This window comes from Colius striatus, chromosome 7 (assembly GCF_028858725.1).
Source record: "Colius striatus isolate bColStr4 chromosome 7, bColStr4.1.hap1, whole genome shotgun sequence".
Lineage (NCBI taxonomy): Eukaryota > Metazoa > Chordata > Aves > Coliiformes > Coliidae > Colius > Colius striatus.
Genome location: NC_084765.1, coordinates 15,842,524 through 15,858,528, shown reverse-complemented (window position 1 = coordinate 15,858,528; position 16,005 = coordinate 15,842,524). Strand labels below are relative to the sequence as shown.

Genomic DNA, 16,005 nt, shown 5'->3' with positions numbered 1-16,005 from the left:
GTGTAAATTCTTTCACCATTGAGCTCAGTGGATTTTTGTTAATTTGCACAGCCAACAGTTGGTGTCAATGTTTATTAACTGCTGAAATTACATTCTTCTATTCCAGTTAACTTTTAAAACCCATCAATGATAGGTAATTTCAGTGTCTCAATAATATCACAATGCCATTATTTTTATTGTCTTTGCAGGAGCTAATAACTACACTCTACATTGGATTTCTGGGCCTGATTTTTTCCTCTTATTTTGTGTACCTGGCTGAAAAAGATGCTGTAAATGATTCTGGAGAAACTGAGTTTGGCAGCTATGCGGATGCCCTGTGGTGGGGAGTAGTAAGTATAGCGATTTCATATATATTGAAAGTAGTTAACACTTTCAAATGTGAAGTAAAATTCAAGAAAGCACAGAGAAAGAACAGCACTTTGAAATTGCTTCTTTTTACACTTTCTGGTTTTGTAGTTCTATGAAACAAAGAACATGCTTTAGATGATCAATAGTTTTATTTGATGTTTATTTGATGTCTTACATGTTCCAAAGTGATCTAATTATGTGTACACGATATAGAAACATTTTTTCTTATTTCTTTATCCTATATTCCCTTCTGTTACAGTGATTACTTCTATCTTTCCCATGGTAGCATTCAACCTAAGATGATTAAATTCTTGCTGAATCAGGGCTAGCGTTATGGGGGTTCATTGTGGGAGTGTTTGGGTTTTTTGTCTTTTTTTCTTTTGAAAAAAACCAAAAATCCAAACATAAAAGCCTCCAGAATATCTATGGTTAGCAGTTCAGCCTGGGATAGTAATTACCTGTTTAATCAGAATAGACCGATTCCAGAACAAGAAGCATCTGACTATTTTAAAGTCCTGTTTTAAAGTTTTAAATATCACTTTGAAACACACTCGATGTCCTTATGTGACATTTTATGTGTTGACATACTGTCTTGCTCAGAGATTTCTCAGATTTCACTAAGGTGCTGCCACACTTTGGTGTAGATGTATCTAGTTATGCTAACAAAGTTCTGCTTTCTTGCTGATGCTGGAGACATCTGCCTATCTGTTTTGTTTATTATAAGTACTTCCTACTTTGGCAGCTCTATTCTGGGATTATATTTTAGTAAACATTTTGATCTTGTTGCTTCTACTAGTAACAATTCCCTCTTTTCTTTCATGATATGCAAATATTAGATTGGCTTCTTTCTTCTGGGATTTCCCATCTGTAATTATTTCCCTTTCCTTTTCCTGTAACAGTTCAAAGAAAGGTACTTTTTGGAAGCTATTTTTCCTTTTTGTTAGCATTCAAGCAATGTTGTGTTTTTATCTGCTTTGATTTTTAAGCTGTATATAATTAAACTGTCATCGTTAAGTGCTACAGATCTTTAAAATGTGTAGGCATCACTAATAACTGTGTTTGCATATATACAGATCTTCCAGGTGCTTTAAATGAAAAAAGCATTGTTTCTTTCCTTTTTTTTTTTTTCAAAAATGAGACTGCTAATATGTCTTCTGTACAGGAATGATAGGATTAACACTTCTATTTCACTAATTAAACATACATTTAAAAAGACATCTTTTCAAGAAATCTGTTCCTTCATGTGCTTATATGTCTTGTCTCTACAAACATTATCACTGGAAGGAAAGATCTATTGATATGAGAGTCCACTGCAGGTCTCCTGGTGCTGAAACATATATGTAGTCTTCTTGAATATAACAGGTACTGTTAGGTGGCTACTAAGTTCTGCTGCAGAATTCTTTCATCTTGCTGTGGTATGGTTAAATACAGCCTCTCTCAGGATCAGAAAACTAACTGTGTAGCACAAGGAAGGGGCTTTCTGGCAAGTAGCTTTTTCAGTGCTTTCATGTCATCATGGTGTTTTTATTTTCCAGTACAGTGGTCAGATGACTCACTAATTAACAGTGGCAGATGTAGCTGCATTTAAAAACATGTGCTGTCATTGGCATTAGCATTAAAAATTGAGTATGTGACAGACCAGATTGGCTTACTGAAAATGTAGTAAAACCTTCCATAGAAACAATATGATCTGTCAGGATATTGAAATATTCTCCTTTCAGGGAATTATTGCTCAGTTAATAGTTGTGACAGTTATTTTGTCTTTCCAATTACAATGAACTTATTTAATCAATAAGTTTAATTATGATAATATTATTTCTCTGTTATAGCTTCTATTATGCATACCACTTGAAGTGTGAGGCTCCATTCAACTAACCCATCATTTAATCTCTTTAATATTAAAAACTGAATTTTTTGTCCTTACTCTGCTCTAAACACAGATGCTATACTTCTGCTAACCACTAAAAGGATTCAGGCTCATCCATTTCTAGTGTTTTGATACTATAATATTCTTTATGCTTTCTGCTAGGAAAAAGCCCTGTAAAGTTAGGACAGTAAGTGAGAGTCATTAAGTATCAGGATTATCCCTAATGAAGGACTCAGATTCGTACATATACCTTCTCAAAGTGTTAGATCTCTAAAGTTTCAGTTATGTTTTAGCCTGAATTTTCAAAGTCACTTAAACGTCACATATTCTAGTCACTGAAAAACTATCTCTGTTTTTAACCGGACATGCAAAAGGGGATAATTCACAGTTCCTGTCTCAAATACTATCACAGATACGTTATCTGTCTGGCAATACAGTTGATCTCACTACTCTGAAAGTGCACTTCCTGAATGTAGTAGAGAATACTTCTAGAAGCAAATTTTCTGATACTGTTTTCACACACCCTTTCTTACTCTACAACATTGTATATTTTTTGTTATCTTGGTAAATGTCTATGTTGCTAAAAAAGTTCTTTGGGTAGCAGCAGCAGAATATGTAGCGTAACATGAAGTAAACCATATAAAAGGTCTGTGTTACCACAACTAAACTGCATCTGGAATTGGGTACATTTCTATCACTGTGCTTTGCTGACTATAGACATACCCACAGGGTGCATAATTAAATGTTCTTCCTTGTCTTTGTTGTTATTTTTAAATCTATACCGCTTTTCCATTTCTGTATGTTAATTGGCCTCCTGAGCCTTGTTTGAATTTCTGTGAGAACTCTAGGCTGTAGCTATTTGCATTCCAGTTTATGAGCTTCATGAAGAAACCTAAGGTTACCTTGTGGCATAAAGATTTGTCTGTATTATTGCTGATTTGGAATGCAGCACACATTTAAATGATTGTGCCAATGGCTGCATATCCGTGTGTTTGTCAAAAGATAAGTTTAGTATTTCCATGTAAAATACAATTCACGATACACCTTTCAGCTCCCCGGTGCCAGTGCTCAAAATTAGTCCTTCATGTCCAGACTACTAGTCATAAAGACTTAGTGTAGATTCAAGACAAGAAAAACAGGAATTGTTGGGGTTTTTTAAGAAAGCTAAAAAACAACCAAACAAAAAGAAATAAGATGCTAAGTGTTCTCACCAAATCTGTTGAAGATGATCACTTTCAAGGACGTCATCAGCTCGCTGTCTCTAGATTTTTTGGGGGGATCTTTTTGGTGTTTTTTGTGGGGGTATTGGGGTTTGTTTCTTTGTTTTTTTCCCTCTCTCTCCTGAAGTATTACATTCAATCTTGCCTGAGGAGGACTGATGGCAGCTCTCTTTTTGGTATCCACCAGATGATAAACAATTCCCAACCTTCACATCCAAACAAATATCCTTCAGGAAAGCCATTATGTTGGTAGTGCTCATAGTTTTTGGTCTTGAACACTGTTTATTATAAGCCATTATTGAATATAGCCATGCAAGGACTGAATTCAGCAAAACATTGATAAATTTGCTTACTTCTTACCACATATAAACCCACGTTCCTGTTTAGCAAAGCCTATCAATATGTGTTTAATGAACACTGAAAACCAAAATTGTGGGGAGGCTTTGCTGAAAAGTTACAGGGAAACATTAGTTGAAACTACACGTGCATGGAACTTTTCCAAAATTAGAACAGATTTGATTCAGTTTATAAGTAGTTGAACATAAATACTGGAAAAATAATATAACATTTAATATAATATATAATAATATAAATAATAAAATAATATGACATAAAAGGGGGTTTATGTTATTCAGAACCCTTTTTTCCCCTCTTCTAAATTAAAAAAGCTGTTGAGGACTAAACACTGACTTCAATATTAGACAAAAGGCAACACTTCATTTTTCTTCTTTTTGTGGGTTGCAAGTCAAGATACTAACTAGAGGCTAGTTATATCTCTTCTGACCTCCCAATTTTTGGGATGAAGTGTTTGAGGTTCTTTTGGGGAAAAGTTTGATTGTTTTAAAAATGTTTAGATTGTGAATCAGAAGATGTAAGGACTAGTACTTTTAAGTACTTTTTCATTCAATCTCTGCATCTTGCAGCTTCCTTCTCATCTCTGACCTTTAACTCCATGACCAATTCCAAATACATTTTGTTCTTGTTTAATAAAGATCTGTGGGGTGGATGTAGAGAAATCTTTTAAAATTCTTACTTACAAAGTACAGATATAGATATTCTTGTATCTAGAGAACGTGCTTGGGACTTATTTTCTTAATTTCCAAATCTTTAAGCCTCTATCAAAAGACATGAAGGAACTAGGCAAAAAACTAGATTTAGAGGAATCCAGAAATGTTCAACAATGTTTTCCATCTGATGAAACAAAAGTGAAGTGTTTCAAAATATAGATAACTTTCTACGTCTGAATTGAGATAAAGTAGTAATCATTAAGGAATACAGCTGTTGCTTACATTTCAGTCATTAACACAGTTTTTTCTGTTGTAATGGATCTCTGAGAGGCTGAAACTAATTTCACTCTGCTTTTCCTCTGTTTGTTTTGATTTTATTTGTCTTTATTTTTTGTCTTTGCTCTCAGTTCTGTGATGTCTACTTCTTTAATACCTTTCAATCATGTAATCTTCTGGTTTTTAGCTATTTATCCAATTTTTGTGAAAGACACAGAGCAAGAATTTCCTCAGAAGAGCAATGTTACTCACCTGATTAGTTTACTATGCTCACTTTAGCCTGATAACCTTGAACAAAGTCTCTTCCCTATTCAGTGCTGATGAATACTGTTTCTTCTTACTCTATGGATATTTGCTTTGTATTTCCTCCTTCAGGCTATTGGTGCATGTTTAATAGGAGCAAGGATAGTCTTAATACCAAAGCCTATTGTGATGTACATCAGATCAAAGGTCTGAAATAGTCAATGGATGAATATGATTTTGTTTCTAATTAAAACAATTAGTTTTACATGCTGTTCTTCAATAAACATTTAATGTGTGAGCCCTTGTATCAATTTAATTTCCTTATGCTGACATATTTAATATGCTAGAGTAGAAGTTGAGTTAATATTTCCATTATAAGATCCTATTTTATAAGTGTATAATTAGTATTGTATTCTTTAGGGGGTTATAATCTGGCTGTAAAAATTAATTTAGGGCAGAAACCTGGCATGTAAGGTTTCAACAGCCTGTATCTTAGGGGAAAACATAAAATGTAATTTTGGAATACAATGCATCTGTAGACAGATTAGGGTTATGAGGGCAGAGAAAAATGTGAACTTAAACACATACTTTGATTTGCAACGCATTTTCAGAAGGGTTAGGAGGGGGATGGTGGGAAAGAGGAGGCAAATACCTTTTAATTGGATATGAATTTTTCTTCAATTACACTGCAGCCATCTCCAAAGCACCTATTCCTTTTCGCATTTCTCATTAATGTATCATTTCAACATGATATTAAGGTTGGAATACAGAATAGTTGATAAAACTTTTCAATGACAAAGTTTTTTGAATCTTTTGGCAGACTGAGGCATAAATCGCTATCTTAACACACAGTGTCTTAGATAGAATGGTACTGGAGGTCATCACTTTTCCCATAATTTTCTTTTCACACTTTTCCTTTTTTATACCAATTTTTTTTGAGCGGGAAATTGTAATTAGAGTTTAGGATTTTGTTTTTATTTTGAAACTGATCCTATTATGTAGGTCAGGAGTTTCATCTCTTCAGTTCCTCAACAGGCCCTGAATTAAGGTGGTATTTCAGCAATAGTTTCAGGAACAAAGGTAAAGGTGCTTGGGGACTTACCTTACTGAATTCTTAAAATACTTTTGTAGTATATCAAATGGTTTTTGGAAATAAGCCACATTTTCAAAACTTTTATTAAAAATCTAAATACTAATACTTGAATGTTTTGAGTATCGTCAGCTTGCAATAAACTTTTAACATCATGGCCTCAAGGAGCTACAGCCGTCTCCCTTTGTTGTGTCCTTGAGATATATGATGGCGCTGCTTAGTAGGTAGACAGTTTGAGTATGGAAGTCTTGCTTCTGAGGTACAGCTCATGTTGGAACTTACATCCACAGGATTTTCCTCTAGTGTCTCATCTTTTTTGTTAAAGAGGCCGACAGCCACACTTTTCCTGAAGCACCTTTATTTCCCTTCACCATCTTAGCAAACATCTTGCCTCTATAAAATTGCCCTTCCCTTCTCTCCTCCCCTAGAGATACTTCCCTAGGCATTGACTGTGTTTCCGCAGTCCCTGGGTTACCTGCTTTACAGCAGGCAGGTGATCTGGGAGCAAATGCAGGACAAGGTGGGGTTGTGACCTGCCTGTATTATTGTCTGGGACTAACACCTTCTGTTTCCTGGGCAGCTGAAGCCCTTACTGTCAGAAGAAAATCTGAACAGCCAATAATTGAGGTGTGTTTCAGTTGCTTGAGGGATTCATGTGGTTTCACATGCTCTGATTTGATTAGCCTTCTTCAAAGTCACAGATAAAAATCTCTCTAATTTTGAAATTCAGAAATAGCTTTGTGACATATGAATATAAATTGCTCTCAGATGCCAAATGTGCCCTTCTGCTTTAAACAAATCCATTCTTACTTGGGCTTGTGCAAAGACTTATTAAGCCTTGTTATGCTGCATCACTGTGATGGTAATCTTGACTTCACTGTTTTGAAACCCAAACTCAACAGATATTTCCTGCATGTGTGCTTTAAATTATCTGTTCTTGCTTTCAATGTATTATATGAATTAGTGATTTATTAGAGTATGTTTTCAGGATCTTTACTGCATGGAAGATTTTCAGCTTTTTTTGCTATTTATATCATTATTATTTTCTAGACTACTTTGCCATAGTGCATGGTTACATTATATATATGCTCTTTTTGTTCAGCAGCCCTGTAGTACTCTCAGCAAACACCTCCTACCCACAAGGGAAAACAGCAATTCAGAAGTGATGGCAGTCTCCCCCTAATTAAGCTGTATGATGTGGGCAGGCAACCCATATCTCAGTTACTTCACATGCTATAAAGTTACCTCAGCCATGAAGACTGAAATTAATGGTTTTATTTGACAGTATTTTAACCACGTATTTTATTGTAATTCAGTTTCCTCTACCTTTTTCCATATATTATAGGTGAGGAAGCAAACCTGGAGAGGAGAGTTACCTTCATTAGCATCATATACGTGTCATTGGGAGAGCTGGGAATGAAACTTAATGTTTTCCTTAATGTAAATGAAAAAGGAAGGAAAAACAACCGCCCCAAACTACGGCATCATTACTTGCTGTAATGCTGTATGTGTTTCCCTTTACAGGTGACTGTTACAACTATTGGCTATGGGGATAAAGTGCCTCAGACCTGGATAGGAAAGACCATTGCATCTTGTTTTTCAGTATTTGCAATTTCATTTTTTGCACTACCTGCGGTAGGTTATCTTGTGCTTTTGCTGACAATTTGGTGATACTTCATTATTCATCACAGGAAAATTTTGTTACTGATTTTTTAACTTTTTGTTTAACTTGATGTTATGAAGACTTTGTATTAAACTTTTATATTTTAGTTGAAATATATATTGCTTGTAGAAACAAAAACTCTTCTATAAGTAGCTAATAAATATAAATATGTAGCATTTATTGTATGCAACACTAGATTTGGTATGAAGGAGAGATTGAATTGAAAATACTTCTTTCAATGTCAGAAGTGTAAAGGAAATTATTTCTCACGATAATTCCTCTGGATTTAGTGACTGAGTGATATTTTGGGTTTTTAAAACATTCACTCATAGTTTACTCAACTGATTAGGTCCAGGGCAGAATTCTCATACACATTCTTCTTCTAGCAAAGCTGCTGAAAGTGTTGCAGTTGTTGAGAGACAACCATAAACATCCAGGGACACTGATATGCAGCTCTTTCCCAAATTAACATCCATCTATGGCCACATTCCCAATTTGAAAAGTGACTTATGGCTGAGCTTTTCAAAGTGTTATGGCACTTTACACTGAAAATAGATGCCCCAGTACTTTCTAACAAGAAACAGCACTTGAGTACCAAGGGCAAATTACAAAGCAGTGAAACCTGGGTTGCGGTGTGAAAATCCCAAATGTTTACGCCAAGAATAGTTGAGGGTATTTTTTTCACAACTTTGACAATGCTCCTGAATTATGCTGTTAAAATGTTTCTTTTACAGCAACTTGTTCAGTTCAGTGACATGAACAGTTTAACAGGTGTTAGTGTAGTTGTGGTGTAGGGGTAAGTATGAGATGGATGACAAGAGTGCTTTTATGCTAGTGCCATCACAAAAAAATTCTTCAAAATGTGAAATATGAAAATTCCAGTGGCTTTTTAAAATTAGTTGCTTACTTCAAAGCTATTTCAGAGGAGAGCATTAAGTGTAATCTTTTAGACTGTCCAGCATAAGTTCACCTTTAAAGCATATTATTCTGCCTCTTCATTCTAATATTTCACATTTATTCCTTGTTTAGAAGACAGATCTGGTAAATAAAATGATTTGTAAAACAAAATGCTGGAAGCTTTTATTTTGAATGAAGAGTTGCTTGTTTTAGGTTTTTTTCCCTTGGACTTGAATGACAGCAAAGATGTTTTATAAATACTTGTTACAGCACCACCTTGATGACAATATTTTTGTGTTCACCTGTCATATTTCCTTCATCATTTGTAGAAGTAAAACAGCAACAAACACCCCTTTATCAATGTGATTTTGTTAGCAAATTAAATTGTTCCTATGACTTGGCCCAAGGAGGAAATTCTGAGTTTGATGCTGTAGCAGAAAATTGTTCATGGGTAGAAACTATTGCACGTTGCCTTGTTGCTGTTTTAACTAAGGACAGCTGGGTGATATCACAGTCAGAAGTACTTGTGACTAAACACAACTTCTGTAGGTTCTGGATCTAGCAACAATGCTTTATTTCCCAAATAAGTGATGTTTGGGTATCATTAACTCTTTGATCTTTACTAAATGAGCATAATAGGAAGGGCCTTTCCTGTTCCTTTTAAAACACTTGATGATTAACACAGTTCTTAGAGGTTGAGCCAAGATTATTGGCTACTCTGACATCTTGACTACCATATGTAGAAAATGAATTATGCCTTTGTGGAGTATGTGTAGTCATGTAATCTGATTTATACAGGGTCTTATTTTTATCTGTGTTAGTAAAACCTCTATTAATTGTGTCTACAGCTATACAAATTACTGCATAAATGACTTAGTACTTAACATTAGAATTAATAGTTACACTACGGTTGAAGGGTATTTCAAGTTATACACCATCTAGTGCCATTTGTGCATGTGTCTTGTCCTGTAAGTGGACGAGATAGCCTTGTGTAAAAGTCACTCACTCCTGACCATTTAGTAATATTCTTTTTCCTCTTCTTTGTCCTCTCCTTCCAGCATGGGTTAACACATAGAAACAGAAATTGCCATACTACAGTTAAAAGGTCTTTCTTGTGTCCTGAATCATGCCATGCCAAAACTATTCTTTCCCATAAAAATGAAGTTAAGCACATCAGGTTAGAATTTCTCCCTATTCTGTTATTCCCCTGCATGATCATTTATGAGGCTTTTAGAGGGTATGAAAGACCATTTCTGCTTGCTTTTAGCATTTGAGTCTGATTGGCTTAAATAGACTTTGGATCAGGGCATGATAGCCTTCATAGTTTGTTTCAACAATAATACTAAGTCTAGAAAATTAACAGCATTAAGTAATTTCCTCTAAATAATTAGTTAAGGTTTATTATGCTGAATAGAAGTTTATTAATACAAGATAATTTGGCAAGCTTATGTGTGTTTCTTTTTCCTCCTTAAAAAAAAAACAAACAAAAAAAAAAATCTGTTTTCTTTCTTCCCCAGGGAATTCTTGGTTCAGGCTTTGCCCTAAAGGTACAACAGAAACAAAGACAGAAGCATTTCAACCGTCAAATTCCAGCAGCTGCCTCTCTCATACAGGTACTGGGTTTCTGCATTTTGCATACTAACATTGCTTTCCGTTAATAGTTTTTTTTAAACTGTTGGTAGTATTTCCATGCCTAATTACCATTACAAATTGTATAGGAGTTAGAGATGCAAGTCTTTTAAACAGTTTTGGAAATCCCACCTTTAATGTAAACTAATGAGCAGAAAAGTTCACTCCCAAACCAGTACAAACTTTTAATTCATCTGATTAAAATCAGAACTGAAGTCTATCCCGTAGTTATTGAGCAATTTACCTGGGGAACATTTTATTAAATGCTATGCTTGCATTGGTAAAAAACAGGGAGGAAGCTTCATGTAAATTTCTGCTTTTAAAAAATGCACTGTTGCTTGTAAAGAAAAAATGTCAGATGAGCTTCATTTTCCATGAGACAAAGAAATTTTTAAAAATCTCAAATTCAGGTGAATTAAATCAGAATGTTGTCTGAACTTTTCAGCTCCAGGGTTGCTGTCTGGGAACCACTGGGATACTGCAGAATCAGTCTTTTTGTGTAGGATGATATAGAGGCAGAAAAGCTCTGTTAAAAATACAATTCAGTGCCAGTAAGGCCAATGAGATTTTATCCTTTACTTCAGTGCGACCAGCATTTCACTCTGGAGAAGTATTAATATTGTTTTATTCCAGGTTTTTCCAGCTTTTCCTCCCTCCCTCAATATCTATGTGTAGATTTAGAAGCACAGGGACAACATTTTTTAAAAAAATCTAGATGTAGACCTAAACCATATTGGTTTTGTGTTCGCACATGACATTTCTCTAGCTTCATGAGTGAATGTGGGTTTCCAGGTCAGGCTCTTTATGGAAACAGTAGCTAACTGTAAAGTTTATGCTTGAAACTAAATGGTCCCAGAGTTAATATGAAAAAGGTTTCAATTTAGAGCTCTGGTTATAGTCAGAGATTAGCCAAAAATCATCAGACTTAGTGTGTTTCATTTGAATTGCATGGTCAGCGAAAGGTATGGTTTTGTAAATACTGGATTTTTCATGGTCCCACTGATTCTTTTGGGAAATCAGACTCAAATTATTGAGAAGCCTGAGACTGCATATCCAGAGTGTTTTATTTGGCTCCATCTAAAATGTTAAGTAGTAAAGGACAGACAATGAGTTGTTGACTACCTGTTCTTAACAGTGATAATTATGGCTTGCTTACAGTTTCGGCCTTCTAAAGACCAATGTAGTAATTGCTGTGCAAATAACTTACAAAAAGATAGTTAAAAAACTTTTTGGTTTCAGAATAAAATACAACAAAACGGCTGGAGTAATAGTTTTTTCTTATGTTCCTTCTTGTTTTCTTCTAGAGGCCAGTTGTTTCTTCTAGTATCCTATTAGCTCTGGTGGGGATTATATGGTGATTGTCTCATCCTTGCTTTCCAATTGCTGTCTATTTTCCTCTGTCCTTTTTGCCTTGCTTTGTTTCTTTCATCTAATGTTTTCTGGCCTTTTCCACTTCAGATTTTGTGTGATCTATATGTGTCCTTTTTCTTTCATGTAGTGTTTAAGTGATCTGCCTTTTTAATCTGGAGACTAAGAATTAATTCTCAAATATATATAAATTTTAGTGAGTGTGCAGTAGTGTTTCATCTTTAATTGGCCTTGTTTCCTAGTCCTGCTTTTCCTACTCTCTGTCTTAGACAATAGTACTTTAATCACTGGTGGCTGGCAGGAGGGAGATTGGGTTTGGGTTTTGACTCCAGGTTAACCATTGGTGTTGTGCCCTCATGCCCTTAGTCTGATTTCTTTGTATGACTATAGCCCTACTGACCACAGCACAATTGATTTGGTTTTTTTCTGATAGTACTCTTGCGATACAGGGAAAAATGTTTTTTGTTTTCTTAGTAGAAGCCTATGACACAGGATGCAATAGCCAAAATGCTCAAAGTAAGAGAGGGAAACTGAGGCAGAGAAAGAAATTCAACCCAAATTTTTTCAGTCCAGCTTAGAATTCTTTCTTGGTCTTTGTTTGTAGCCAATGTGAACTAAAGTTGCACTGGAAAAGACTGATGTTTCTTTCTGGTTTCCCAGTTCAAACCATGTGGTTTTTGTTTGCTTAAATAAGGATTGTAAACCATGTTGAGTTTGTTTCCAGTGGGGAAATTTGAGGATACTATGAAATAAAGAGTGACTATTGTGCTATTTGGAAGTTACTTTGTAGTACAGATAGCTACAAATCCAATTGCATTAACTCTTTGTTGCTTGAAATATTTGTTCTAGACTGCATGGAGATGTTATGCAGCAGAAAACCCAGACTCTTCTACATGGAAAATATACATTCGAAGACCTGCCAGAAATTATCATTTGCTGTCACCCAGTCCAAAACCAAAGAAATCAGTGATGGTATCAGTGACTAACATTTCCTATTAGTGTAATTTAGATCTTTTCAATTAGATTGAATTTGTTTATTCTCTAGAGGCTACTTACTGCATTTGCTTTAGAGGTTAGCACTTGGTTTCAAAGTTTTATTTTCATTTTGAGATTTTCAGTATACAAACATGTTAAACTATAATTTGCTTGAGTGCCCAAGCTTGACTCTTTAGATAGGTCTATAGGTTTGGTACAGAGCAATAACCTAACTCAAACACACCAATCAGTAACTTAGCATTATTGTTTGGAAAACTATAAGCAAAGGAAAAAAACAGGAACTTTTACTTTATTTGAAGAAAAATAATTACAAAACTATTGCTTCTCTGAGCTATTGATTTTCTGGCCTTCTAAGCATCTGTGTTGAAGATATCTTGTTCCTACATATGACTGTATTTTCATATCAACGAATTCCAAAAGTTAAGATTGTTTGTTTGTTTAAAAAGCAAAATAACACTTCTGTCAGAATCTTTAGATTATGTAGCACTCTATGTAGCGCACAATGATCCACTCTATCGTAGAAGTATTGCATGGTAGTCTTCAACTGGAAGGAAGGGATCTTCCCTAGTGTGCCAGGTTAATCTGAGGGCAGTGGCAATATATGCATTTACTTCTTACTGAAGGTATGATTTATTGCATCCATAAAATGGTAAAGATATCCTAGAATAGTTTGATTTGTGTAAACTATTTCAGAGCTAGCAGGTAGGCTTTTTTACTTCAGCCAAACACTTTGCTAATGATAACATGCAGGATTCCAGTGAGTATCCAGTTTTGATGGGATGGGAGGCAATCAGACTGAGAAATGCACAGTGTAGCAGCATGAAAATGTAATTGGTCAGGCACACTTTTGACTGCTTATAGTTCATTGGGGACTTCATTACTATCAAAAACATTACTGAAGAGATAACTAAATATATCTTGGTCTGAGTAATGTAATGTATGTGTATTTTTAGGTAAAAAAGAAAAAAATGAAACTAGACAAGGACAATGGGCCTTCTTCTCCAGACAGAATGTTGAATGTTCCACAGATTACTTATGATCACGTGACAGAGAACAGGAAATCTGCCTTTAGTTTTGAACCATATGAGAACTCTGGTAAGAAATTTCATTATAAAATGACAGTAACTGTAATGGCTTCTATCAGTGATGCACACGCAGATCCTCTTTACTATCTGTAGAAGAGAGGAAGAGGACAGAACATGTTCTTCTCGTTCTAATGCCAGTATACTTTGCTTTGTGACTTGAGTTGCTGGCTTGTCTGGATCAGATTCAATCATTCCTTTAATGAGCATACTCCACTGCAGACAGACTAAGATTATTTGTCATTTCTGTCTGCCAGAAGAGCTACTGTCTCTGAGACTGGTGCATACATTCCTAAATTCTGCAATTGACTGAAGCTAGATGGATTAGCAGTCAGCTTTTGCCTGTGAAATTTACCCCAAATGTGTTACTATTGTACTTGTACCTCAACCAAAAAGAATTGACACATCTTGGCTGCACTGAACATAGTCTGCTACATGAAATCATCATGTGCTCATGCCATCTGCTCAGTGGAATAGGCTGTGAATCAAACTTCGAAAGCAGAAGTACTCAAGATAATTGTGGATCCATCTGTATTCACTATCACTGTACAAAATGGTACAATATGAGGAAAAAGAGGAAAGGACTTTAATAGTCACTTTATAATTAATAGCTTAGTTATAGCTGCTTTCGCTGTAATGAACTTCCAAAATAACTAAATTTACAGTGCAGCATTTTTGGAAATGTACTTTTATTAGAAGCTTTTAGTGTGTGTATTTCTCAAATTTTGGCAGCAAGAATGACATTTAATTGTTGTGTTTTACTGATTATAGATACCTTAGGTACTTATGTTTTTTCTCCTCAAAAATTTGGCTGACCTGATTAAATTTAATGACCTTTAAAATGCAACAGCAATGTGGGCTGGCACCAGTCTTATTTTAATTCAAGCAGAAAACTTCATCTTTTATGTGGGTGTTTTTTGTGTGCTTCTGCTTTATCTTCTTCTGTAATATCCATGACTGTCCACTCTTTCTTGGCCTCTGTTAAGGAGTGATTGTGAGTTGCATCTGTTGGCAAAAATTATGTAGTTGGTAAAGGATGGACAAGTACTAAGTTTAGTCTGTGTCTCCAGCTTTCAGTACAGATACCTTTCTTCAAGACAATTCAATGAGTGATCTCTACAAATGCTTAGATTTGAAAAGTCCCATCTTTTATCACTAAGTTTCTAAGCTGATTAAAGGACAGTATGATTTAGAGGCAGCCTACAACTGCCACTTCAAAAATTAGGTCTGTGGCTTTCAGTATAAAGATTTTCTCTAATTTCTTCTGACACTTCTGTTTTTTCTTCTTTTTTTATCTGTGTTCTGCTCTCTCTAAACTGTTACAAGTATACAGGACAAAAAGGAATGTTAAAATTGTTTGGTAAGTTGAGGATAATAATTCTCTCCATGGCATGCCAGCTTATGACAACATAATGTTTGCAGTGGTTTTGATGTGTGTCTAGTATCGTATAGTTTCTAAGAGTCTTTTGCAGCTAAGGAGATCTAGACAGACAAAAAATGTGCATTCAGACACTTGTAATTACAGTTACACCCACAGTTTCATTAGAAAGAGGAAAATGAGCACACATAAGTAGATGGGCTCTGGGTTGGGTTTTTTGGTGCTTGAGAAAAGTTGCTCACGAGTATATAACTAACAGAAAAAATAATCTAAGTATAAAAAAATTGTAATTCACCCCATAGTTAAGCTAAGATTCCATTTCTTGAATTTATTACCTGACAATTCATTTCTAAACAAATAGATTGGGATGGAAGAAAAAAAATCCAGATTTGACCTCCGAAATACATGCATCTGTTCCTGTAAAAATGCTCTGTAGATATTTGTGAACAGATGGGGACCCATAAATTAAATAATTTATTTTACTATTTGTCTGGATTCTGTGATCACTTCAGCAGCCATGTAGTCCTGTGATGTTTCTAATGTGCTTGCTTAGGCACTTTCTTAACAATTGAGTGTTCCCCAAAGCCTGTAGGATTAGAGCTAAGTCTGGGCAAAAACCCTGTGTGATTTAGTGAGAGTGCTATGAGCCACCTGTAAGTTGTCTGCTCTGAATCCACTAAAGACAACAGGGATTTCTCATCAGTGATCAAGTGCAAAGATTCTCAGGCTTGAATTAAATTGTCTGAAAACACAAGGTTCAGTTTCTCCTCTGAACTCGTGTGGTACCCAGGTGCAATTATGTTGGTAAAATAACAGAAAACAAACTGTTGTCCCCTCAGCTTTCCCTCACCATTGCTTGATTTGCCCATTTTCACTTATCTCCTGTATTCCAAGCGTGACATCTCTGTTGTTGGAGGTGAGCATGGCAGAACAAGCTCAGG

At 35.3% G+C, this 16,005-nt stretch overlaps 1 protein-coding gene across 1 annotated transcript in view; it reads left to right on the top strand.

The window, feature by feature from the left end:
• Positions 1-16,005, top strand: part of KCNQ1 (potassium voltage-gated channel subfamily Q member 1) — a 361,282-nt gene that overhangs the window by 91,945 nt on the left and 253,332 nt on the right. The window contains exons 6-11 of the mRNA XM_061999062.1: positions 189-329; positions 7,576-7,686; positions 10,129-10,224; positions 12,458-12,580; positions 13,558-13,699; positions 15,020-15,046. Coding sequence (XP_061855046.1) covers positions 189-329; positions 7,576-7,686; positions 10,129-10,224; positions 12,458-12,580; positions 13,558-13,699; positions 15,020-15,046 — 640 coding nt within the window. The remainder of the gene's footprint in view (positions 1-188; positions 330-7,575; positions 7,687-10,128; positions 10,225-12,457; positions 12,581-13,557; positions 13,700-15,019; positions 15,047-16,005) is intronic.